This window comes from Gossypium hirsutum, chromosome A10 (assembly GCF_007990345.1).
Source record: "Gossypium hirsutum isolate 1008001.06 chromosome A10, Gossypium_hirsutum_v2.1, whole genome shotgun sequence".
NCBI lineage: Eukaryota > Viridiplantae > Streptophyta > Magnoliopsida > Malvales > Malvaceae > Gossypium > Gossypium hirsutum.
This window is the reverse complement of record NC_053433.1, coordinates 114893591-114921326: the sequence shown is the minus strand read 5'-3', so window position 1 is coordinate 114921326 and position 27736 is coordinate 114893591. Positions and strand designations below refer to the sequence as shown.

General features: G+C 28.5%; 4 protein-coding genes across 4 annotated transcripts; 1 reads left to right on the top strand and 3 right to left on the bottom strand.

Moving 5' to 3' along the window:
* Nucleotides 1-1289: 1289 nt before the first annotated feature.
* On the bottom strand, nt 1290-1910 carry LOC107930028 (probable transcriptional regulator RABBIT EARS). Its single transcript, XM_016861580.2, has one exon. It carries the CDS (start codon nt 1908-1910, stop codon nt 1290-1292), a length of 621 nt encoding a protein of 206 aa, XP_016717069.2.
* A 2513-nt stretch (nt 1911-4423) lies between these two features.
* LOC107930014 (probable transcriptional regulator RABBIT EARS) lies at nt 4424-4939 on the bottom strand. The gene has a single exon (XM_016861567.2). The coding sequence runs from the start codon at nt 4937-4939 to the stop codon at nt 4424-4426; it is 516 nt and encodes a 171-aa protein (XP_016717056.2).
* An 8873-nt stretch (nt 4940-13812) lies between these two features.
* LOC121207797 (uncharacterized) lies at nt 13813-20642 on the top strand. Its single transcript, XM_041078180.1, has 4 exons — nt 13813-14595; nt 14931-15180; nt 19721-20263; nt 20340-20642. Exons 1-4 carry the CDS (start codon nt 14015-14017, stop codon nt 20445-20447), a joined length of 1482 nt encoding a protein of 493 aa, XP_040934114.1. The 5' UTR covers nt 13813-14014; the 3' UTR covers nt 20448-20642.
* A 689-nt stretch (nt 20643-21331) lies between these two features.
* On the bottom strand, nt 21332-24044 carry LOC121207799 (thylakoid lumenal 15 kDa protein 1, chloroplastic). Its single transcript, XM_041078181.1, has 8 exons — nt 23849-24044; nt 23653-23772; nt 22649-22744; nt 22473-22545; nt 22000-22061; nt 21763-21844; nt 21609-21669; nt 21332-21534 (listed from the first exon to the last, which is right to left on the bottom strand). The coding sequence occupies exons 1-8, from the start codon at nt 23969-23971 to the stop codon at nt 21483-21485; spliced, it is 669 nt and encodes a 222-aa protein (XP_040934115.1). The 5' UTR covers nt 23972-24044; the 3' UTR covers nt 21332-21482.
* Nucleotides 24045-27736: the final 3692 nt, after the last annotated feature.

Sequence of the window (27736 nt, the reverse complement as noted above, 5' to 3'; positions counted from 1 at the left end):
AATACAATATTTTAAAGTTTATATACCAATTTAGAATCCAAGTACTACTCTAGAGATGATCGGTGAATTAATCCTTTTTTTCCCTCTGCAAAGCATTAAGTCAAAAAGAGGGTGTTCCTTATAAAGATAAACGTTGAGAAAAAGTAAGAAACTACAAGAAATGAGTCAGAGACCTCTCCCGTGTATTCTGGGACGATCCATCGCCATCACAAGCTTAACTTAGCTTATTAAATAGCTAACACACCCTACCTTCTTCTAGCTTAGGGCAGGTTTCAATTTTTTCATTATTTTTTCAGATTTTTTTTTCTTCTTTTAGGGTTCTAGGTTTGGTTTGTTGAGGAAAGAGTAATAACATGTTGTTATATATTACTCTAAATCTGTTGAAACGCAGAAAAAAAAAAATCGAAACTCGAAATATCTCGAATGAGTAATTCGAAATGCTTGAAGTTAAATTGATTAAAACTTGTAATGGTTGGACTCGAAAACTTAAAATCAAAATACTTTGGAACACAAAATGGCTTAATATAGAGCATACTGAAATTTTATCACTCATGTCTTTACACATTAACATGAGTTAGCAATGTTATTTTTTAAGTAATACAGCACCTATATAGTAGTTTTACCCCTAGTATGTAGTTTTGATGTGTATAAATTATTCAAGTTGATTCCATTGTGTGTTAGGTGAAAGACTTTGGACGTTTTGCAGATCATTGAGAAGTGAGTGGATGAGAACATAAAGTTTCTTCAGAATTCTTGGGGTTGATGCATAGATGAGATATATATATATATACACTTATGTATATGTAATGACAATAGCAGGTAAAAAACAGAACTACTGTTGTGATATGCATGTCCCACAGTAGCAGCACAAGTCAGTTCTTTCACACCATAAAGCTCCCACAGTCAAATCCATGGATCCAACCAGTATTACATCTTCATTAACCCAAGAGATTACAGTTTAACAGTTGTTCAGAGTGTAAAAAAGCTGCTTATTTTCACCACCTGCAACAGCATTTACTGTCATCTTGTTCCAAAGGACAGATTCTTATTGCATGTAAATATAATGTAAGAGCTGTAATACATCAGAATATAAGATCCATGTTTTATATATCAGAATACTAAAGAAAGCTCAAAAACTAAGATTATTATATATCAGAATATAAGAAACATAATTGATAAATCAGATGTTTTTTCTTTCATTATCTGCACAATTCATAGTAGACCTTGGCTTTTCCAATGATAATATCAAATAAAGTGAAAGAAAATCAAAGTTAATTAGATTCCATTCATCATAGAACACCAAGCCTGAGCTCAAGGTCCAAGTCTTCCATGGAGCTTGCAGGCTTAAGTTCAAGAACCTGCCATTCAAGTGGAGAACATTGCAGTGTTGAAACAGCAACCTTGGGTCTTTTGTTATTGGCTGCCTCCTTGTTACAAGTCACAGCTGGTCGGTTTTGGAACAAGACAGAACTCAACCCAACAGACAAGCTGGTTTCAACATCATTGAGAGCCCTTTTTGTTGCAGTAGAATAATCAATGGAATGATCTAAAGTACATGCTGCTTCATCAACTTGGGGTTTAGGCTTAGAGGCAGCTGCTTCATTGTTGGGATATTGATGATGACCATGAAGGGATTGTTTAAGCCTAGCTCTATCCCTTCTATGAACATTCATGTGACCACCAAGAGCTTGAGCTGACCTGAATTCTCTATTGCAAAAGCTGCAAGAATAGGACCTTGGTGGCCAAATGCAACCCCTTAAACACCTGGCCGCATCTTCTGCAAATGCTTGTTCTTCCCATGTATCAGTTAAACACTCCATGGATACTTCAAAATGGGACCTCAAAAGCTGTGATGATGATGGTCTCTTCTTCATCATCCACATCCAACACTGTTCATCACCTTGTTTCATATGGGATTTCTTTTTGGGGAATTTGATTGGATTTCAAGACCTAGAACTGTTCATATATATAGATACAAAGAGGGGTTATATAGAAGTAAAGGGTTTCAACCCTATTGACATTTAATACGTGAAAGCTACATTGAGAATCTAAGAGGAAGTTGAAATGGTTAAGCTGAAAAAGTCTTATTGCTAGCTTTTGTGGTGGGTTTTAAGGGCTAATTTCACCAGAAGTCCTCATGCTATGACTCATATTCTAAAATGGTCCTAAATTTCAAAACGTACTAATTGAATTTTTAAAATATTGATATTCAAGTGTTAAATGTCTAATTAGATCTAACATAGAATATATTTAAAACATGTAGTTCAAATTGTGAAAGCGTAATATATTAAAAAAGTAATTAACTCTTCTAAATTTTGTTGACATTGGATGTTAATTCATATGGTAGGTGCATGCGTTTTTACAATTTAAGTAACGTATTTTAAATGTGTTTCATGCTAGATTCAAATTGACATTTAACATCTAGAGTGATAATTAAGTTGACGGAAAGATTTGATTGATGTGATACCGATACCTTAAGAACTAAATTAGAATGCTTTAAAATTTAGGGAGCAATTTTGGTGAAATTAACTTTTTTTGTAAAATTTAATTCTCTTCTACTTTGCTTTGGCACATCTAGTGAAGCTATTCTATTGTTTTTTAGCTGATTTTTTTATACATAGTCATTGTTACTCAGTATTATTTTTGGTAATTTCTTCAAATGGTCCCCATCTTTTAGAAACTCCTACATATTGATCCACGTGTAAGAAAGAAACAAAGGATCATTAATACATGATGGATGTAATAACTGTTTCATTAAGTTCTCCTTGCTTGGTTTACACAATCTGAAAGCAACTCTTTTTCTTTTTCTTTCTATTTTTAATATAGTCATAATTTATGGAACAATCTTCAATATTTACCCATTTTGAAATTTCTATTGTTTTTTTTAAATATTTATATACATTTAAAGGTTAAAACATTCTCTAAGTCTCTATCTTCTTCGTAGATTTAAAATTTAGTCCCTATACTTTTTAAATTATAAGATTAGATTTAATTATTAACTCTATTAAATTTATTGGTGCGATATTTTAAAATTTAAAAAAAAAACTCACTTGATAACCATATAACAAAAATAATGGTAAGATATAAGGAACATGAATTTAACATAAAAAGTTTAATGATGATAACAATTTGACTTATATTTTTAAATTTAAAAAAAAATAGAGGGATTAAAATTTTTAAAATAAAAATAAAAAACTAAAATTTAAATTTATGAAGAGTATAGGGACTTAGAGCCTATTTTACCTTTTTTTAATAAAAGCATATAGAAAAGGTTTTTCAGTCAAATGATTGTGTGATAAATGTCCATATAGAAGTAGTTGTGTGTAATAATAAGACACATTGTATTTTTAAGAGGAAGACTTAAATTTGAACTTTGGAAACGACATTATTAAGAGAAATAACTATAAACACCGAACATAAAAATAAAAATAAAAATAAAAATATTAAAAAAAAGAAGAAGATAAGTGTTGAAAATCAAACTTAAACTTATAAATATAGTTAATTTATGTTGAATATGAGACAATTGAGAAGTGACAAGCCACACCTTATTAACCTATTTGATGGAAGGATAACTAAGAATAAAATAAATTTGTGTTTTTATGTTAATATTAATTTGAATGGGGCCTTTGTTGTTGACTCAGTATGGCCAGTTTTCAACTCACTCAAAATCATAATTATAGAAATTAAATTAATTAACTAGTTTTGTTTCTTAATAATTTTTTCCAAGTCTAGTGAGATATTAAATATTAAAGGGTTCTAGAAGTGTAATTAACACCTTAATTAAGATTATTCTAATGTTGCCAATGAGGTTTAGGGTTTCTAATGTTAAGATTATAGGAATTTTGAAATTTTAAGTTTGAGTTTTATTATGTGTAAGCCTTGTTTAAATATATTTTGATTCTGAGTCCAATCAAGCTTTGTAATAATCAGAGAAATTATTTTTAACTCTTCCCACCATCATCCATAGTCTATTTTTAATTATTTAATGACATTTTAATAATTTTTTACATGTCATTGACATATAATTTTGATTTTTTTTACCTTAAACCCTGAATCCAAGTTCAAAACTAGACTTGGACAAAAATTTAAGTCTATCTTTCGAGCCGGGTCAAAGCCTATCAAACGGGTTTAGAATTTTATTAGGGCCCGACCCAAGAACATGTTTACTTATTTGTGTATATATATATATATAAACTAGTTGTCTAGGTCTACCTAAAATTTCTTTGATTGTTCAACTTGTTGGGAGAAAGGAAATTTTTAAAAGGAAATATAAATATTATACATAGCTAAACTACTAAATGATTGGAAAAATATTATTTTTTCTTTCATTTTCCAATGATAATATATCAAAAGAACTTGACATAAAAAAAATCAAATTTGAACTAAAATTAACACTTTGATCCAGTTAATGATCCATCCATTACTATAGAACACCAAGCCTAAGCTCAAGGTCCAAGTCTTCTTCCATGGAGGTCACTGGCTTAAGTTCAAGAACCTGCCATGTTGAAAGAGCAACCTTTGGTCGTTTGTTATTGAACAAGACAGAACTCAACCCAACAGACAAACTGGTCTCACCATCATCATCATCATTGAGAACCCTTTTTCTTGGTGTAGAATCTGACCCAAATGACTGTCCTTTATGATCATCAATGGAGTGATCTAATTGTTTGAGCTTAGCTCTATCTTTTTTATGAACATTCATGTGACCACCTAGGGCTTGAGCTGACTTGAATTCTCTATTGCAAAAACTGCAAGAATAGGATCTTGGTGGCCAAATGCAACCCCTGAAACACCTGGCTGCATCTTCTGCAAATGCTTGTTCTTCCCATGAATCATTTAAATACTCCGTTGATACTTCAAAATGGGACTTCAAAAGCTGTGATGATGATGGTCTCCTCTTCATCATCCATATACAATACTGTTCATCAACTTTTTCCATGGGCTGCTAGCTTTTGGAATTTTGATTGATTTCAAGCGAATAAATGATGTATAGAAGCAATTTCAACGGGGAAGTGAGATATATAGAAGTAAAGGGTTTGGTCAAATTTTGATTTTTGTCCTTGTACCATACACAATTTAGATTTTTAGTCCTGCATTTTAATTTGGCATAATTTAGTTTTCTTGCTATTTTTAACATTACGCCTTCGTTCAAATTTCATATATCATTTAAAAGATGAAATCATGGTTAAAATTAGTTTTTTTTCACTATGTCATTAATAAAATTCTAGTTCAATTTCATTATTTGGATTTTTTTTTAAATCGATGCTCTCTTAATTTAATGGTAAGGTTAAGGTTTTAGAAATTTTGAGGTTCGATATTTGAGTCCACTCAATGTAAATGTACGGGTTTTCATCTATAGTTATTCTAGTTATAGTTAATTAGTTAGTTTGAACCCCACAGATTTAAACTGGTTATAGTTAGTTTGAGTCAAATTCAATTAGTTGTTGAGTTGTTTATTTAGTTCAAGCCTAGAACTTCAAGAAAAAATTACGGTGTTAGTGATTTGTACTAATTGAATGTTATTCTAGTAATACATCGATGTATCATTATTAATTGGAGGATTAAATCTTATCAAATTTCACATAGTCAACTAACTAAAATAACTTACGACCGGTGCAGTCTTGATCTAATGATAAGGTTAAAGCTTCAGAAATTTTGAATTCGATATTCGAGTCCACCCAATATAAATGTTTGGGTTTTCATTTATAATTATTCTAGTTATAGTTAATTAGTTAGTTTGAACATCGCAGATTTAAACTAGTTATAGTTAGTTTGAGTCAAATTCAATTAGTTGTTGAGTTATTTATTTAGTTCAAGCCCGAAACATAAAAAATATATATTTACGGGAGTTAGTGATTTGTACTAAAATTTATCATTATTAATTGGAGAACTAAATCATATCAAATTAAAGTAAATGGGCTAAATCTTTAAAATGAGTATAGTGCATGGATAAAAATCATAATTTATCAAAAGGTATCAACCCGTTGACATTGAATACTTCTTGAGTTGGATAGCATTGAAGCTATTCAAACGATTCAAAAAAAATGTTATGACAACTTATTTTGGTACACGATATCGTGATAAACTTCGGCTCAAGTATTAGCACAACAATACAAACAAAGCAGTAGTAGTGCAGTTCAATAACAAAGAAGACTTGCATTCAACTATCATCACTATTATTCGTAGGACACAACCTAAAATTAAAAAAAAAAGAATTTAAATGTTAAAATTCGAACTCCGAACTTCCGAGATCCCTCTCTAAAAATATATAATTCATCTTTAACTCCCAAATATATTTTCGACTTCACCCCTAATTCAAAGCATAGATTCAATTATTTGCATGTTACATAAGTATAATAAATTGGAATTAGGGTTTCTTGTATTAGCGTTAAAGAAGAAAGGTCTAGGGATGGCCTATAAGGTAACTCTTGATGAAGATCCTTATCTTTGTTCATACATACATACATACATACATATATATATATAATATAACATCTAGACAACTTGCCAAGAAATGATTCCTTTTCATGCAAAGCCAATGCCCAAATAATTCCAATATTTACATTTTTATTCTTTCTTAATTAATTTATGGTAGCTTAGTCAAAGATTGTAGAATCCCAAAAGCTTAAAAGATTAAGAGAAATGAAAGTGAAAATAACTTAAGAATATGAATCCTTCACTATTTGAAGACTTTACCCTTTTTCTTAAATTAAAAAAATAAAATAAAACTATAATCCATTTGTCTTGTACTTATAGATTATACCTAAAATGTCTTCATTGTTCAACTTGTTGAAAGAAAGAAATTTTGCAAAGGAAACATAAATATTTTGGTTAAACTATTAAATGAGCCCCTAAACTAGTTTAGTTTTTAAAGTAAGCCCCTATATTTTTGTTGTACTCTAATAAATCCATGCTTTTAAATTATCCCTTATTTTGAATGAAGGAGCTTAAGTTTAAGAGATTATTTGAGTAACTCATATAGACCTGTCCAAGGATTAGATAATTTGTTCGGCTTGATAAGCTACCTAATGACTAGGGTTTGAACTTTGTTAATGTAATTCTCACTCCTTCAATTTATAGCTTGACTCTGCAAAAATAAACCTTAATTATTCGACGATTTTGAATTTCAAATTCTAATATATATAATGATTTCTTTTTATATTTAGAAAAAGAACCTTCTTTTACGGGGTGCTCTTAGGGATGGCAATAAGGTGGGGCAGATTTTTCCCTGCCCTGAAGCTTGACCAATTAGCCCTGATTTCAACTCAACCCTGATTCTTAAGAAATAATCTACCCCAAACCTGGACCCAAAATTTAAAAGAAGACCCGACTTCATTTCTAACTTGACCCAAATTTAATTTAATTTAATTGTTTTATCTTTTATTCTAAAGCAAATAAGATTACATTTTCAATTGTTTCGTTTTTTTTTATTTTGAAGTAAATAATATTTTTTTTAGTTTAGACGTTAAAACTTTATATATACATATAAAGGGAAATTTTTTTATATATCTCAAGACGGATTTACCTCAAACCCAACTCGACTATTTTTCTAATTTCCTCTTACTCGGTCTACCCCAAACCCGATTTTCCTAGAGAAAAAGGAAAAACTGACTCTAACGGATCAAGTCGGAACCTATTGGCTTCGTGGTTTTTTTTTTCCTCTGTTTTCGTGCTCCATTTAAAGAGTTACATAATCTTGATTGAACCATTATTGGGCTGGGCCGTTAGCCTAAGCAAATTAATGGGCTAGAAAATTATGGAAATAATTGAACAAATTCGGCCCAAAATGTTTGAATCATATGCCCAAAATCATTAATTGATTATTTTAGTTGATTAAATTTATGTAAATATTGTATTCCATAAAATTATGTAAATATCAAACATGAAAAAAATATTTATTAAATTTATTAAATTGAAAATGCCTAAAGTACACCTATTAACTAAAAATAGGAGTTGAAAAATTTTCAATTAATTATTCCCTAATTATTCTTTTAGTCGAAATGTGGATATGCATAATATATAACCTAGGTTCAAACTTTCGATACAACATTATTGGGAGGGGTCAGGGGTAAAACTAAAATCTTTTTAGGGGGCCAAAATTAAATTATAATTTTTACGATCACCGTTTTAATAGCCTATATCTTTATAATTTAAAAAAATTAAATTAAATTTTTATATTTTTAGGGAGGAAAAAGTGTAATTTTTCCTTTACTAATTTAAAATTTTAAAAATTTTAAAGGGCATAAATGGGAATTTTTTTATTTTAGGGGGGGTGAGGCCCTACTAGATCTCTTAGTTTTGCCCTTAGGAGGGGCAGCTACGAACCCCGAACATAGACCGTAAAACGAATATGCATAATATCAAAAAGAAATATGAATGATGTAGGATAAAAAAAGGAGAAAGAGAAATTGTCGAGTATAATTAAATAAGTGGATTAAATTAAGAAAAATGAGAATGTATAATTTTAAGGGGCTATTTTTTGATTAAAAAAAGGGCCATAATTGGCGCTTAAATGTGATTTGAGTGTGGGGAAAGGAGACTTTTGTACACATGAGGGGTAGAAGAAAAATCAAACAAAATTCTATCTTGACCGACCTCCCCAATGAATACTATGCTGGGCATTAATTTGTTGACTCCATCCCTACCAACTAATTTCTCAAGTCTTCATCAACCTAAAACATAACTTCTTTCAATTGCACCGAAGGAGATGTGTTGCAATCAATCTAACAATCAACTTAAAACAGTCCTCAACCTTGTTTCAATTACATCTCAAATGGTTATTTGAGTGTTTTTCTACCCATTTCATCTTTTAGATTCCACCACACCAATCCTATCATCCAGGACCCATCCAATTAATGATACTTGGTCCATAGCTCTCAACATTAATTTGTTGACTCCATGCTTACCAACTAATCAATTTCTAAAGTCTTCATGGACTTCTTTTAATAGTTCCGTGGGGAACGGAACAAGATATTTTATAATATTTCTAACAACAGACTTAAACAATAGCCTTTCTTAGTTTACGTATAGGCCACGCGGCTCAGGCCCAAAGGCCCGTCTAAAATTTGAGAGGGTTTGGGTAAAAATATAATTAGTCTTGGACTAAAAATAAAGCCCATTTAAAAAAGGGTCGGGCCTCGAGTAAGGTATTTTTGGCCCAAGCCCGGTTTAGCCCGAATTTACTAAAGGACAAAAAAAAACTGATTTTTTAAATATTATTTTCTTGTTGTTTTCTCCTTATTTTTTTACCATTTTACTATTATGTTGCTACTATTTTGTTGTTATTGTTTGGATATTGTATAAAACTTGTTTTATTGTTAATTTTGTTATTATTTTAAAGACATTTGTTAATTTTGTTATTATTTTTAGAGACATTTGCTCGTTAAGTTACATCTATCTTAGTGTTATTTAAGTCTACATATTTTTAAAATTTAATTTTTAATTTGTTGGGAAATATTTATTTTAATATTTTTAGTATTTTTGATGTGTTATATATATCTTTTAAAATTATATAAAAAATAATATGGGCGGGCTAGGTCGGGCTAGGATTTTAGCATTTTTATTCGGGTCGGGCTTGGGTATAATTTTAGGCCCATTTTTTGGGCCGGGCCTAGCAAACAGACCTGAATTTTTAGTCGAGTCTGACTCGAATCCGGCCCGGCCCATGCTCACCTCTAATTTATGTCTTACTATTTTAGATTAAGGGTTCCTTTTTTTATTATTTTTTAAAAGGTTGTAAAATAATATTTTTTAAAAGTTTAATTTGAGCTTTAAGTGTTTAGTATTATTATCAGAATATATTTAGAAAAATTAAAATGTAAATTTTAAATATGATATTATGAAGTAAAACTATCCATTTAAATAATGTTAAAATTCATTAAAATTATGATATTTTACTGAGAATATAAAAAACAATTTATTGTAACTCATTATTAGTATTTTGATATCTAATATATAAATTTTAAATATTTTAAACAATTAATAAAATTATTTTTGTAAAAGTTAATTTGAATATATAAACTATATTTTAAATATTACAATATAATTGTTGCAAATTTAAATATATAATGTTATATATTTGAAATAAATTTCAATAGGAAAATAATTGTATACAAATATACATAAATTACATTAGATTATAAATAGAGGTTAAAAATGTCATTTGAGTCCAAAAGTGATTTTCCTATACGCAAAAGTTAGGAAAAAGTGATTTTGCTTTTGAATTTAAAAGCATTTTTTATTTTAAAAGATGTCTATTTAAAATTATTTATGGCTCCAAAAATACTTTTGACTCAAGAAGTATTTTTGAAAAGTAATGAAACAATGCTTTTGAGAAGTGTTTTTAAAGAATTTGGTTTAAAATTTGAGTTTTTAGTATTGCTGTCAAAAAGTGCTTTCGAGAAATAAAATATCCATTAACAAATATATATTTAAATAATATTTAAATTAGTTAATATTATTATATTTTAGTAAGAATATAAAAAAATTTATTATAATTAATATTTTAACATATGAAATATAAATTTTAAATGTTTTTAAATAATAAATATTAATTATTTATAAAATATAATTAGAATATATAAACTATATTTTAAATATTTAAATATAACCATTAAATATTTGTAATTAGAATTTTAAAAAATATTTTTTATTTTTAATTAATGATTTTAATACATTTGTAATTAAGCACCAAGAAAAAAAAAGTATTATGTTATTGGAGGGGTGAAAAGTAATTCAGCACTAAAAGTGATTTTACAAGAGGAAAAGTTAAAAATTTTAGCTTCTCTTTTGCAGAAGTGTTTCTGAAAAGCTAAAAATTTTAGCCAAAAGCAGCTTGTTTCGCACAGCTTTTCTTCCAAAAGCCAAAAATGCTTTTTTTAAGCACTGAACAGACCTTATAATTTTACATATAATAAAAGACTAATGATAGTGTTGAACCAAATAGATTTAATTACTACCGTTGGATTAGGAGTGAAAATTTAAAATTCAAATTAGTATAAGGAAAAATTTTCAATTAAATTTATTAAATTGAAAGTGTCTAAAATACATATTAACTAAAAATAGGAGTTGAAAAATTTTCAATTAATTATTCCCTAATTATTCTTTTAGTTAAAATATGGATATGCATAATATATAACCTAGGTTCAAACTTTGGATACAACATTATTGGGAGGGGTCAGGGGTAAAATTAGAAAAAAGAATTTAGGGGGCTAAAATTAAATTATAATTTTTACGATAGTAAAAATGGAGTTTCACCGTTTTAATAGTTTATATCTTTATAACTTTTAAAAGATTAAATCAAATTTTTATATTTCTGGGGAGGGAAAAGTGTAATCTTTCCTTTACTAATTTAAAATTTTAAAAAAATTAAAGGGCCTAAATGAAAAATTTTCCATCTTAGGGGGCGAGACCCCTATTAGATCTCCTAGTTTTGTCCTTAAGAGGGGTAGTTACGAACTCCGAATATAGACCGTAAAACGAATATGCATAATATAAAAAAGAAATATAGATGATGTAGGATAAAAAAGAAGAAGAGAAATTGTCAAGTATAATTAAATAAGTAGATTAAATTAAGAAAAATGAGAATGTATAATTTTAAGGGGCTATTTTTTGATAAAAATGGGCCATAATTGATCCTAAGTCGTAACCACCAATATTTTGTGAACATTGATGGACTGGGTTGAAATTGCTGTCAATTTGGGCCTTGATTGAGCAATATAGGCATCTAAGTTATGCCTTTGAACATAGCACCCTTAAAGTGAGAAAATTCTGGTTTATTTGTCCCTCCAGTCCCTATTCTTTTCAAAACTTTAAAATTTAATCGACTGCTGTTAAATTTGAATATGTTTTATCAATTGGACAGAATTTTAAATATTAAAATGTCATATATTCAAATTTAATTGAACCTATTAACAGTATCATCAATCGGATTTTAATTCTCAAATCAAACAAATAAAAAGACTAAATTTCGTGATTAAATTTCCAAAAAAATTAACAGGATGGAGAGCATAATTAAACTGAAAATCTTTCAATCCAATTAATAACCTTTTGAATGTAATTTAATTTTGGTACATGAAGTTTAATTTTAACTAACATTTAATTAATATATGGTTCTACGTAATGAATCGAGTCGAATCGAGTGAAAAAATTTCGAGTCAATCGAGTTGATGAGTCCTATTTTATCATCCTAACTCGATTTGAAATTTTTTCAAATCGAGTCGAGTGAAATAAAATTCGAGTTGAGTTGAAATGAGTGAAATGTTCAAGTTAAATTAAAAAATTAAACATGTCAAATTAAAATATTATTACAATATAACTAATTCCATATTGAAATATATAAATTTGAAACCATATATATTTGAAAACTTTTTAAAGCAAAATAAAAAAAATTATACTTTAGTATGATAAATTTGAATAATTAATTTTTTAGGTCCCAAAATTATTATTCTAGAAAAAATTTAATTTTTTAACTTTCTTTATATATGACCCTTAAAAGTGAGAAAGTTTTGGTCTATTTGTGCCTTTAGTCCCTATTCTTTTCAAAATTTTAAAATTTAATCTATTGCTATTAAATTTGAATACTAAAATGTCACATATTCAAATTTAATTGAAATCTATTAACAATATTATCAATTGGATTTTAATTCTATGATTAAATTTTAAAGGTATAATGACTTATTTAGCTCTCTAACTTTAAAAATAATAATTTTATCCATTCATTTAAAATTTCATCATTTTTAACCTTAAACTTGTGTTTTTTGTCAAATCATCCAAAAATATATAGAAAACTTAACGTTTTTTAATTTTGCTAATGTGACATACATATGGATTGTCGTGTGGATGACACATCGACATTTAATTACCTTTTAAATTTTTAAAAATCTTAAAAAATAAATATTGTCTTTTAAAAATTTAAAATCATTAAAATTATTTAAAAAGTGTTAAAAATAAATGATTTTTTTAAAAGATATTTTATAATTTCAAAAAAGTAATTAAATATTGACATGCTATTCATGTGGTAGTCCACGTGTAAGCAACATTAGCAAAGTTAACAAACTGTAACTTTTCCATCTATTCTGGAGTGATTTAATAAAAAATCAAATTCAAAAGCTAAAAAAGATTGAAAAAATAAATGAGGGATAAAATGACTTTTCTTATAAAGTTGGAGTAAAAAAATCATTATGCGATTTTTAAAATTATTTTTTTAATTTTTAATTTTTTAATTTTAATAATTTAATTAATTGTTAAGGTGACACATGTAGAATAAAATTAACATACGTCAACTCTTTTTTTTTTTTTGAGGTGTTTTGACAATTGATGCAAATTTAAAAACTAAAATAAATAAAAAGTTAAAATAATTTTTTCTATAAATTTAAAGAGGCAAATAATTCAAAATTTCATTCAATTTTTAATTTTTTATAAAATTAAAACCAAATATCTTAAAGAGTGAAAATAACATTTTTATTTTTTTAAAAACTCATTATAAATTTTAATAAGATTTGTTATTTCTGACATAATATTTAGAATTATGTATAACCCATTTCTAACTTATAAATAAGAAGATAATGTGTTTTAGCGTATTTGAATCCACGTTTTCCTACGTGGATAAAAATATCTATACCACTTGAGTTAAGACTTAATAGATTATTAAATGCAGATATTAATTATTAAAAATTTGAACAAGATTTATAAATGATTAACTCGATTTAATTTATATTATTTATTAATATTTTATTTAAAATATGTGTTTTTTTATTATCTAATATTTAGTAAATTTAAGTATTTATTAGTTATACTCGTTCGAAAATCCAAACCCTGAAAATGAGTAACAAAGTTACAAAACACTGAAAAAGCAAAAAGCTTTTCAAAAACCAAAACAATGGTGTTTTTATTTTAACATTCGAACCATATTTCTACTTTTTCTTTCCTTAAAACATCGAAAATTCGACTAAAACCAAACATCAAATCTCTAATTTTCATTCTTAGCAGCTTTTTTTTTTGTTCCCTTCAGAAAATGAGTCCAAGGCAAGACCTTCTCAAAATGACGGCGTTCTTCATCTCGCCGGAGAAACCGCGAGACATATCCGTACTCATCACCCGAACCGCTCTCCTCCTCTGCCTTTTCACCTCCATTACTCTCGTCCTTTGCGTATCTTTCTCGAACCGGCCTCACCCGTTCTCTCGGTTCACTTCCCCTAACAGGAAAGCTTTCCCCCGACCGCCCGATAATTCACCGACCAACATCTCCCACCTCCTCTTCTGCGTCGGCGGGTCAGCCAAGACGTGGCAAGAGCGACGCGCCTTGAGTTCACTATGGTGGGACGTGAACCTCACTCGCGGGTTCTTTTGGCTGGATGAAGAGCCCGAAGCGACGGCGGTTAACAGTTATGGTACGGAATCGGGAATCTCGTTGCCTTATCGGGTATCGAATCCGGAATGGACCCGGTTTAAATATTCGAGCTCCAGATATGCGGTTCGGGTCGCCCGAATCATTTTGGATAGTTTTAATTTGAAGTTGCCCAATGTGAGATGGTTTGTGTTGGGTGACGACGATACAGTGTTTTTCACTCATAACTTAGTTTCCGTCTTAGCGAGGTATAATATTATCATCATTATTATTATTATTATTATTTTCGTATATTCCCCGAAATTTTGCATTTCAAATAAACTTTTTTAAAAGAAAATATTTATATTTATAATTATATATTTTTTATAAATATATTATCTATTATCATTTTTTATTTTTTTCACCTTTTTTAATGTATTTTTCAAACTTCTCCATTATGCAAATTATAATTGCTACAAAAAATTGTTTTTTTTTATATTTTTTTTGAGAAGTAAAATTTTGGGTATTTTTTTTAGTTTAAAAGGAAAAAAATAAAATAAATATTTTCATTAAAAAATAATGATATTTTTTTATTTTTAAAAAGGTATGATCATCGTGAAATGTGGTATATTGGTGGAATATCAGAGAGCGTAGAACAAAACGTAATGCATGCATACGACATGGCGTTTGGCGGAGGCGGTATAGCGGTGAGTTATGCATTGGCGGAGAAATTAGTCAAAGCATTGGACGGTTGTTTGAGCAGGTACTTTTATTTCTACGGTTCTGATCAACGGATTTGGGCTTGTATCTACGAGATCGGGGTCCCACTCACTAAAGAACCAGGTTTTCATCAGGTACGTCCGGTTTTATTTGATTAATTCTTTTAAAACTTGTATTTACACGTGGCGAGTTTTACCCTGTACTTTTTTCTAGTGGTAGATTTTGACGTTCGATTCATTGTGTGCCACGTAGAGTCTCCCTTTTTTAGTTTTTTGCCTTTGATTTTGGTTGGTGAATTTGGTCCACTGATTAATGATTGATTATTGCCAACTTTTGGTTAGATTAGATTTTTTAGGTTATAAAATTAGATTCCTTTGTTAAAGTTAGTATTAGAAACCTTAATCTAAATTAGGGAACTTTTCTAGTGGTACAAGTAATACGTAATGTGTTACTAGTTGGCTATTTCGTTAATTACGTTAGTATTTAAGTAAAAAAATTAATTTATTTTTTAATCTAACATATAATAATTAGTTTACCTCTTTTTTTTAAATCGAGAGAAAAAAATGTAACCTTAACTCTTAATATAAAAATATCCATAATATTTTTTATAAAAAATGTCAAATATCTATTAAATCTAAAATATTAATAATTATTTAATTTCGATAATATCGAAATAATTTATTGATTTAATTATATAATAAAGCAAACTCACCTCTTAGGTGTAATAAACTAAATATTAATTATATTATTAATTAATATTTTATTTAATCAAACGTATTTAATTACATATTAAACTTAAATCTTAGATCCGAAAAAGTAGGATCTAGAAAAAAATTATGATTAGGTTAAGTGGGATTATCTATCTGTCTTTATTATGAGAAAGAAAGTTGAATGTTTCTAGGAGGCTTAAACTCTGTATTTTTATAAAATTTTATAATTTTCAATTTAAAAGTTTTAGTCCATTCAGATAATTTCTGATAAAATTTGTTAATTTAGCATGTTTATTTTTTATAGATAATATGAAATGTCATATGTGAGTAGCTTAATTAATATATCGAATTGACAAATTTTAACAGAAAATATTTACGATTGTAATGATTGGATTAAAATTTTTAAATCAAAATAGTTTCAAAAAATCAGGCTTAAATTAATTTTAAATTTAATTGAGATTTAATATAAATATAGAAAATGGTAGAATCTCATCAAATTTTTTTTAAATTGCTTAATTTTTAAGCAACATGTTGTTGGGGGACTATTTAGAACTGTGGCTGTTGCTTCAGATAGCAATAATAGGGAATATGATACATATAGGGAAAGAAATGTATGAAACAATGATACTATATCATCTATTTTTTTGTTAATAATTTTATATTATATTAATATTTTCATATTAAATTTTAGAATTTTTATCTTGAAAAAAAATAAAATTTGAATAAAAATTCTAAAATTTAGAATATATTTTCTGACATGATATTAAACTATTGAAAAGTTGGTTGTCTGTATATATAAACAAACAGAGACCCTACAATTTTTTATGTTGTGCGTTTTATGTTTTTTTTTTCATGAACAGTTGTAAAGATGGGAACTAAAGGAAAGTTGTCTTGGTAACGTGTCGACCTTACAATGAAAACAATATCAGTCAGATAAGATTTCTTCACTGTTTAAGGAAATTCACAGTAAATTTAAAAAATAAATAATAAAACTCCCTAAATTTTGGAACTTACCTTATTCTATTTACATTTATAATATATAATAAAATTTTAAAATATTTGATATACCGACAAACTTTTTTCTATAAATAATGATGAGTCTTGAATTAAACAGTGAGAGAAAATTTTAAAATTTTTTGAAAGTACAACATGGCTCCACCATGAACTCCCCTATCTTTTGTTCCCATGAAAGATTTAGGGTTAAACTGTAACTATTAGTCTCTCTATATTTGTGTATGTAATTTAATTTGATTAGTTTTAATCTTGATTTAGATGTTCGGTTATTAAATTTTATTATTAGTCTTCTATAATGTGTAAAATTGTAGATTTAGATTATTTTTAGTCCCTATATTTTTTAAAATTTTAGTTTTGACGTAAAATTACAGTTCTTAAATCAATTAACTGAATTATTTTTTGTAAGTAAAATGTGAAAATAGTAAGTACGTTCACAAAATTAGATTTTGGAAATAACAGAAATATAAGGACTAAATTTACAATTTACACATTATTTATCACAATTTTAAGTTATATATTTTCATTCCCAATTATTTGCATAGGATTTGAATTTACTATATGTATTTAAAGTTTTTAATTATATGAAATAATACTAAAAAATTATCCTTATATTATGGCTTTATTAAATGCTTTTCTTTTAACAAAAAGTTAAAAGAATAAGAATATTTTTTTAAATGTAAAAAATCAGATAAATTAAGTACTATTAACTAGTAATATTCAGTGGATTCTCTACAAAGAGTCATAGTCCTTCATTAAAAGTCAGTTTAGCGATACTATTTAGTTTTATGTTCTCTTCTTTAATAAATACGTCTAATTAGTGTTAAATTTCTTTCAACATTGTTTGATTTACTTTTGTTCTTTTTTATTACATGATGACTAAGCATGCTTTTTAAATTTTTATTGATTATTTTGAACAAAAAAATGGTAGTTAAGAAAAGTAAGAATGTACTATACAACATAAACATTATTACTTTATTCTCAACCTGTCTGGTCTGCATTTGATTTGGTCTGGTCCCCTGTGGAGTAAAGGGATCTGAAATATTTTAAAGATTTTTTGTGTCCGTAATTGAATGGTTTTTGCCCATACATTTTTGTTGTTTGGTGTTGGGTTCCTATTTGTTGTGCTCTGTCTTCAAAGCTATTGTCTCTCTTGTCTTTTCATCTCTCTTAAGTAAAAATAATAATTCAAACCTCTCCATCTTGACTCAAATTCGAGAATTTGACTCAATTAATTCGAATTTAAATCGGAATTAGAAGTATCGATTCAATTTTGAAACACTTTAGTCTTAAATTAAATGATTTCAAATTCGGAACAAATCGAAATTTGAAATGATTTGTCTCGAATAGAACTGAACTGATTCGATCTAGATCGTGTGACATTAAACAAACACAACCAGTCCAATTGATAAGTTTCAATATCTATGAGGGCTAAATTATATTTTTGGATTTAAATTTGGTAATTTTTTTTATATTGAGGTCTGAATTTTTTTTCTCTCCAAATTAGGCCTTGAATTAAGTAATATTCTTTTATTATTAAAGTTAGTACGTAAAAATCCTAAACTTTGAGCCTTATATGAGAACATTTGTCAAGTTAAGACCCTAAGAAATAATTTACCCCTAAAAATGAGAATACATTGGCACTGTAACCAAGGACTGTAAATGTGCCTAGCTCAGCTGCTAACAACTGTCTCATCATTGTTTATTATTTTTCTGTTTGTGAGTTTTTTTATTTGTACACTTTTACATATTAATAATTTATTTTATAGTTTTTATTGTGTTTATATTATTTTTGTCATAAGTCGATTTTATGCCATCTCTTCCTGTTATAATACATGGTTTTTTTTTAATTATTTAATAATATTTTATTAAATTTTTTGATGTTATTAACATATAATTTTAATAATTTTTAAATCTTAAATCTAAATTTTAAGTTCAAAATTCAGATTTGGGGTTTGGAATTTAAGATCAAGGTTTAGGATTTTAGTTTCGAGGTTTAGGATAAAAATTATTAAAATTATGTATCAATAACATGAAAAAATTATTGAAATATCATTAAATAATTAGAAAGATACCATAAATAATATGGTGAGAAGGGTTCATAAAATAATTTCTCCTATTTTCATTATTTGTCTAAGATATCAAATTATTTAGATTAAATAAATTTTTTTATGGTGATCCAATTTAGAGAAAAATCATTTTACTATTTATTTTTAAATAACACATTTAACTTGACTTAACTTATGAATCAACTAAGGTTAAATTTGATAAATTAGGAAAATAGTTAAAAATAAAATCATTTAAATAATTAATTTTTGTTTTAATTTAAAATTATGGTCTGCAAGTCAATTTAAAATTTATCTCTGAATTAATTTAAATTGATATAACAAATTTAATTTTCATTAAAAAATTCAAATAAATATCTATCATTTAATAAATTTTAACTCAAAATTAATTTTTAAAAGTTTACTATTAATTAAATAAAAATTTAATAAATCCCCGACGTAGCAGGAAGGTATTACTATTAATTACTAAAATTCTTATCTTTTTAATTTTATAACTATTTTTTTGTATTTTAATTAGTTTTTTTTCTAATACTATAATATTTATTTGATTTAATCTTATAAAAATTAATATAATATATAGCATTAACTGAAATTTCGAGGCAATACAAATGGGAAGGCTAAAACCGATGTTGTTTGAATCGGATCAGACTGATTAGATATTAGTTCTGTAAGGTATAAAACCGGTTGACTTACAAATCGATAAAATTGATTGAAACTGGTAATTGAACTGTAATAAGTTTTTTTTAGGTCTTAAATTGATATCAAATAGCTTAAATTTCGTTTTAATTAAAATTTCGATGTATTTTAGTTATTTCTGTAATATATAATTTTTTTTTAGAAATTCTTGATAATAATATTTATGTATTTTAATTATAATTAAATTTCAGTTTGATATTAGAGGGGATCCGTATGGACTACTTGCAGCACATCCCATGGCACCATTGCTCTCATTCCACCACGTTGAAGCCTTAACACCCATGTTCCCTAACAAGACCCGGACTGACTCGTTGAAAGCCCTTATCGAACCGTACCGGCTTGACCCGAGCCGGATCCTCCAGCAATATATCTGTTACGACAGCAAACGGAAATGGTCGATCACCATTGCATGGGGATACACCATTCAAATATATCCGTGGTTGGTGACCGCAGTTGATCTGCATATGCCATTGCAGACTTTCAGGACATGGAGGAGTTGGAGCAATGGACCGTTCACGTTTAAAACCCGACCTGTGCCAGATAACCCGTGTGAACAGCCGGTTTTGTATTTCCTGGACCGAGTCGAGGAGGTTGGCTCGAGTGGAACCCGGACCAGGTACAAGCTATCAATACTGGGAAAAGCCTGTAATAATACAACAGATTATGCCCCGGTAATGGCTGTCAAAAACATCGTGGTTACTTCGATGAAGATGGCTCCTGATTATTGGCAAAAGGTGAGTTTCGATCGTAACAGAAACTATAGTCGAAACTACAAAATAACGAATGTAACGTCGTTTCTTTTATATGCAGGCACCGCATAGACAATGCTGTGAGATCATGGATAAAGGAAGTATTAAGAGTGGAACTATGCAAATTCGGATTCGGAATTGCAGACAATGGGAAACAACTAGTGTTTAGAGGTACGCAGGAGGGCCAATTTATGTAGATACTCGTATAGAAAGAGAATATAATCTTATATTACTCGGACTCGAATACATGAGTGTGGAGGCTTATTATCTCCATATCCATGTACCGGTGTGCAGGCATGAGTATTTCGAGAAAAATGAAGTGTCGGAGCAATATATAAGTATAATTAATAACCATTCTTTGGTATAGAGATCCCTACACTCCCTTTCTTTTCTCTTGTTATTTTCGGTTCGTGTTTGTGCATGCACATGCATGTATGTTGTGGAGAAATGAATTTTTCATCGATGAGAAAGTGACTCGAGAGAACTATATGTATTCAAAAAAGACGATACCTTTTTCTCATATGAACTCAAGTGAAAACACAAGTTTCAATGAAAGAGAATGAAAGAAAACGAAATGAAACAAGAAAATGTCAACACGAATGATTATTGCGGTCTCTGTGAAAGCTTCACCATGGATGAGACCAAAAGGATCCGGACTCGGAACCCTAAAAGATAACTAGTGGTCCGAACTAGTGACAACGAAAAGTATAAACCGGTTAGACAAATGTAGTAAACAATCACCAGAAAAGGAAATCAGTTGAGAAACCGGGAAATAAACTTTCTTAGTTGGTTTCCATGAAACGATAGTACCTAACAATGTGAGACCTATAAAACTCGGGACTTAATCCAGTTGGTCTTTTTGCAACCGTCCAACAAATACGGGGTTCGGATCCTAGGATGCCAAGTGAGATTTAGACCTAATCATTGTTAGTTTTTACCGAAATACCGGAGGATCAGACTCCAAGTGTATATGCCCTTCACCTCGAACCTTGCTAAAATCTACCTAAAATAGAAAATATTGCCTAAGAAGCTATTGATCAGTTCAACACGATATACAGGCTATAAAAAGAGTTTATTTAACTTTCTTTGTCGTACAAATCGAAGTGTATGCATCTTCAACAAAAGAATATGACAATCGTTTACAGCAAAATAGTTACAAACCTCTGAATAATAACAGCCGCAGTGTCAATTCTTGGATTTTCACCTAATTGCAAAGCAATGTGTCCCGCGTAGCGTTTCCGGTAATTGGATTCACCCTAATGCCACAATGCCGTTTCAATAATGATAGAGACATCAAACATGTGTTAAAAGAGGTATTATAGTTTCTTACCCCTCTGCAACTTTGCAAAGATATTCTCGTTGATCATCTCGCAATGGTACATCTGTGAAATCTGATCATATGAAAACGTATCGGATAAATTGGCCAATCGTGCGGTAATAAGATTTGCAAGAGTTGTTAATTAGTTGAGATCAGATCGACATACCAGCACCGGTTATATTTGATCCTTTGAAGGATGTGTTCCCTGTTGCAAGTGCGCCTTCCAAGTTAGCATTGCTTAAATTTGCCTGCAGGGAAGAAAACGAAGTGAATATCTGAAAGGACAGATCACCCGATAATAAGAATAACTTATCAGTCCGATAACAAATGCGGCTCAACCCCAAATTTTCAAACATCTTTTCCATACGAAAGAAAATGCATCTAAAATGTGATGGAACTTTACCTTTGTTACGTTTGCCAGAGAAAAATCCACACCTCTAAGATCAGCTTCGGAAAGGTCGGCCCCTGCATTATTGTAAAATGCTATGAGATCAACATTAAGTTAAATGAGAACCACTTAAAACATGAGGTAATTCGAGTTTCAATTTGCTATTTTCAATGAAAATCGATACAATCCAAGGCCTTATCGGCAATGCATAGGTCTGCAATGAAGTAAATGGAGGTCGCTCAAGACAAACTGTGCTTTCAACCTTTTATGGCCTCAGCAGCCTATAAACATCACAGATATGTGTTTGATTACCCTGAACCGTTCCAAGGCCTTAAAAACGAGCGTAATCATCGATACTTCAAACTAGTCACATCAAACTCTATGTTCTATACACCGTAAAAAACGGGGAATTCATCAATTACCATGGCAAGTTCCTATCAAAAATGAAATTGTTGCTCAGTTCTTAAACGAAAATTGTTCGAGAAAACCTGTTAAATCGGCATCAAAGAAGCTAGCACCAAGCAACTTTGCGCCTTTGAAATTGGCTTGTCGTAATATGGACTGAAATGGAAAACAAAAAGAACATTGAAATTAACTAATGCAAAACGAAGTAAACAACACAGACATATATCAATTAACTGAAAAAGAAAGAAAAGAACATTACCGTCTTGAAATCTTGTTTGATCAATGTCTTGCCACTAAAATCTTTGCCGGTTAAGTCTTGTCCCCTTGTTACTTCAGATCCATAAGGCCCTCCTCCCTTTTAACAATGCACATTGTCACATCGAAAACCGATTCGAATCATTACACTTCAATTCTATATTTTATTTAAATATCCGTATGTAATACTCATGTTCGAGGTATATCGGTTAGGGTTGAAAATGAGATATTGTAGCTCGCAAGCACTTGATTATGTAATTATTAAGCCGAGCTCAAGCTATCGATCGAGTCGAATTCAAGCTTAGTCATACTTGGCTCGAACGGCTCACGAGCCTTATCGAGCTTTTCACATTTTTATATTATTAAATTACGGTATTGCTCTTAATACATATGGTTAACCCTAAGTTTAATTATTAAATCAAGCTCGAGTTCAAATTGGTAAACAAGCTTAATTGAGCCCGACTAGCTCGATTATATCTCGAGCCCAATATCAAATTCTGAATTTTGAGTCAAGCTCGAGCTCGAGCTTGAGCTCAAGCTTGACAGTATCCGGGCTTAGCTCGACTTGATTACACCCTTAATATTGGTCTGGGATATAATAGGCCCTTGTACTAGGAGTCGAATTACATTTTGACGGATAAATTAGTTCCGATATGTTAGATTAAAGAGCAAGCTAATACTTTTTTATTATTTTTTTTTATTTATACCGTTAAAAACTAGCACGACAGGCGAAATAACCAGACAACGACAGATGACATGCCACACACACCTCATGCTTATGTACATGGACCAATTTTTAATAATAAGAATCGATGAATTTTTTAACAGAAAATCAGTTTGCTATTTATTGAAGATATAATTACCCATTTTTTATTAAAAAAGACAAAATGTAATTTAATTACCGGTCTTTATTATACTTTTACCGCTAATTATATGAAAAAACTAGAAAAACCCGAATTTGATACTCACATCCGAATCCGAATACCATAGATTCATTAAAAATGTTACCTTGAAAGCAAGTGCAGGATCTACCAATAAAATGGAAGCTGAAACAAGAGCAAGCAAGCCAGCTTTTGAAAATGTTTCACTTAATGAAAAAGAACCCTTTTCAAGTTTGTCTTCAAAAACCTGCTCCAAAAAACAAACAACCTTAAATTAATCAAAGAAAATGAAAAAAAATGGAAAGAAGGGTCGAAAAGAGAACCTTGGGTTTATGATAGTTTAAAGAGTGGGGTTTGATGAAGCAAAGAGGGGACTTTGAGGGGTTTTTTACAGAGAATTTTTTGGAATATAAAGAAACATTGTTGAAATTATACAGCATAGCCATGTCTTTGAGGATGATCTTCTTTTTTTCTGTTTGCTGTTATTGTCTGATTTCAGACAATGGTAATGGCAGATATGGATAATGCTTAAATGGCAGAATATGGATAATGATTTTTTTGGTTAAAATGTGATTGTAGTCCCTATACTTTTAAAAAATTAGAAATTTAGTCCCTATATTTGTATTTCTAGAAATTTAATCTCTATTTTTCATATTTCAAAATTCATAATAATTTGATGATGCGTTATTTTGAAATAAAAAACTATTCACTTGATAGTCATGTAATTAAAAAAAGATGTTGTAATTAATATGAATTTAACAAAAAAAATTGGAAATATTAACAGTTGGATTAGAATTTTGAAATTTGGAAAGTTGAAGGACTAAATTCTTGAAAATATAAGAACAGAGACAAAATTATTAATTTTTGAAAAGTATAGGGACTATAGGCATATTTTAACATTTGTTTTCTGTTATGATTTTACACGTGATCCGTTTCGAGTTTCGGTTGGCTTGATTGTGGGCTGACCCGGCCTGATATAGGGGGTACAAACTGTCTGTGGCTGAGCCGGTCTGATAGATGTATTGGCCCATATGTTTTTCAACAAACTGGAGTTTGCGTGTACATTAGGGTGTAACCAAGTCTAACTAAGCTTAAATATCGAAAAGTTCGAGTTTGAATCAAAATTCGAAGCTCGATTATTTTTCTCGAATTTGATCAAATATTTATATTAAAGTTCAAGTTCAAGTTCGATTAATTTCATTTAATAATTTTTATGTTTAAGCTTGAATTTGAATTTGATAAAATTTGTAAGTATTCAAATTCGAACTCTACTAAATAATTAAGCTTAATATTAATAGTATATATTTAAGATAATAAAATAATTTAATAATATAAAAATATTTTAATTATATTAAAAATAAAAGCTTTAATTCGAATATTACTAGTGGTTTTTTTATGATAAAAAATATTTTTTAATTATATGTCGATTCAAATAAACAATTAATTTTCATGTAATTTATTAATTTAAAATTTTTCAAAGTAATATTATCTCAGATATTATTTTTTGAACAATTTCATTATAGGTTCTGGTCATATGTGATTTTTTTTACACAAGTCATGAAACTATTTGTAGTCCATCTCCAACCCTTAAATATGAAGATAATGCGCTTCAGTATACTCGAACCTACGTTCTCCTGTACTGACAACAATACTCATATTAATCGAATTGAGATTCAATATACATATTATCCCAAATATTAAATATTTGAGAGTTGGGAATGGAAAATTAAGTCAAAAAAATTAACTTATAACGAATCAAAGCAAAAAGCATTGATTGCAACTTGTAGAAGAACCCTAATAATTGGATTTCATTCCAATTGATCCGAATTTAAAAAAGATTTGAACTTAAATGACTCGAACAAATAATATTAAATGATCAAATTCAAAATAATTAGAATTTAATTTGGCATAACTTATAAAACTCAAACCTTGAAACGGGAATGATTTAAACTAAAAATTGACCCAATCTAAAATGAAAATAATTTTTAAAATTTAATTCGATCTGAATTTAACTCAAACTAAAACCAACTTGATTTATTTAATTAACATATTTATTTTAAACTTGTTTAGAGGAAATTAATTCTTTCGAGACAAATCTTTCAAATGGCAAGTATTATTCAATTCTAATATTTGAAACGATGGGTTTAACTGTTTGAGAATATGTCATCGAGATGGATTATACCCATAGCCTCTCACCAAATCATAAATAGGAAGATAATGCAGTTCAGCATACTCGAACCCACGTCCTCTTACACTACCAACAATATTCATACCAATCGAATTAAGACCCAATCGACTATACTTAAATTACCAATCCAATAAAATTTATTTGAAATATATATTTAGAAGAGATAAGAAATATCAAATATAATTCGGAATACTTAAAATGTCGTCTGCTTAAAATCGATAAATCCCTCAAGGGGCCAATATTATTCAATTCTAATATTTGAAACAACGAGTTTAACAGACTGAGAATATCTCATCGAGATGGATTGTAATTTAAAGTCATTATAGATTATTATTATATCTACTCTTTCTGACATAATACTTAAAATTATTCATAACTCATCAATAATATATAAATAAAAAAGATAATATATTTTAACATACTCGAACTTATATCTTCATACATTGATAATAATATTTATACAAATCTGTTTAAAATTCATTCGATACTTCATCCATAATTATACTACCAAAAATAATGTCGAACTCATCAAAACATCCATAGATTTCAAACAATCTTTCAACAAAACTCAAAATCAAATTATTTAAAATGTAAATAAAATAGAATTGGATACATGAACCGATTAAATTGATGGGGCAGAAGAAACTTATGAAGAAACGATGCTAGATTCGATTTCAATCGTGTAGCGACAGTCTCCATGCATAGAAACGTGTAGAATCTATGAGTAGGCCCAACTTTTATTTATTTAAAAGAAAAAACTGCTTTGGTAAACCCCCAAAAAATGAAACAAAAGAAAATATTCAAAGATGGGAACGAAGACAAAACAATGAATAGATGTGCACCGATAATGGGCAGTCAGTCAGTCTGCCAAAAAACAGTGTCTGACTGTAATAAAACCCCACTGTTAAAAGTGAAGAAAATATGGGTTCGTGTGGCGGTGTGGGTGCTGCCCTTTCATGCCTATGCTTGGCTAGTGGCTAGGTTAGTCTATGTTAATTTTTCAAAAATCAGATCCATTTTTGAATACTTAAGATTATTGGTTTGTTGATTGGATTGATTTCATCAATTTAATTGTACTTTAATTAATTTATATATTTTTTATTCAATCGATACGATTAACCCATATGATTCAAACAATTAATATTGATATATGTTTTTTGGTTGTTAATTTAATTTTTGGTTTAACTATAATTTTAATCTAATTACTATTTTAAATGTTAAGATGTAATTTTTAGGAGATGTTGATTGAGTCTTTAACTCGATTACCATTAACATTATTATCAGTGTAAAAGGACATGAGTTTAAATACATTTATCATTTTATTTAAGAGTTGAAAATAGTTACAGATAATTCTAGATATTATATAAAAAGATTAAGGTGTGACTGAGTGAGGAATTTATAAAGAAGATTTTATTCGTATTAAGGTTTTCAAAATTTTAAAAATAAATTTATTTATTTAAGTAAATATATTGAAGAATTTTAAAAATTGTGAATAATTTCAATAGAAAATTTGTTTGAGTAAATATTTTTATTTGTAGGATATCAAAATCAGAAAAAAATTAATTTCAAAATTTTTAATATTAATTTTTAATATTTTTCGGATATTCAAATCAGTAAAAATCAAAATTTAAATCCACTGATTTTTCTTTATAAAATAAATGATTATGTTACTATAATTTATTTATTTGTTTAATTTATTAATTTTTTTGATATTTTTATTTTATTTTTCATTTTATAATATTATTAATAAATCCAAATTAACAATACGTTTAATTGTCATTGTTTTTGCTGTATTTCATTCATACAATCAAAGTCATATAAAAATCTAATTAATTATTAACTAATAATAAATTTACATTTCAGTCGAATTCTTAAAAAAATTAATTAAAATTTCATGTCATTACTTTAATGATAACAATCGTGTTATCAATTTAGGCTTACTAGTAACATTACGAAAGCAAATGGATTGAATTAAAGTAAAATATAAAATATAAAATTTAACACAGTATGGAGACTAAATCTG

Bases quoted from the DNA above. Each gene is read 5' to 3' on its own strand.
- LOC107930028 (XM_016861580.2), bottom strand. From the start codon at position 1,910: ATGAAACAAGGTGATGAACAGTGTTGGATGTGGATGATGAAGAAGAGA.
- LOC107930014 (XM_016861567.2), bottom strand. From the start codon at position 4,939: ATGGAAAAAGTTGATGAACAGTATTGTATATGGATGATGAAGAGGAGA.
- LOC121207797 (XM_041078180.1), top strand. From the start codon at position 14,015: ATGAGTCCAAGGCAAGACCTTCTCAAAATGACGGCGTTCTTCATCTCG. The intron at 14,596-14,930 runs GTATAATATTAT...ATTTTTAAAAAG, and splicing joins TTAGTTTCCGTCTTAGCGAG to GTATGATCATCGTGAAATGT. The intron at 20,264-20,339 runs GTGAGTTTCGAT...TTTTATATGCAG, and splicing joins CTCCTGATTATTGGCAAAAG to GCACCGCATAGACAATGCTG.
- LOC121207799 (XM_041078181.1), bottom strand. From the start codon at position 23,971: ATGGCTATGCTGTATAATTTCAACAATGTTTCTTTATATTCCAAAAAA. The intron at 21,845-21,999 runs GTAAAGTTCCAT...TCTTCCCTGCAG, and splicing joins CTCTGGCAAACGTAACAAAG to GCAAATTTAAGCAATGCTAA. The intron at 21,670-21,762 runs GTATGTCGATCT...TCATATGATCAG, and splicing joins ATCAAATATAACCGGTGCTG to ATTTCACAGATGTACCATTG.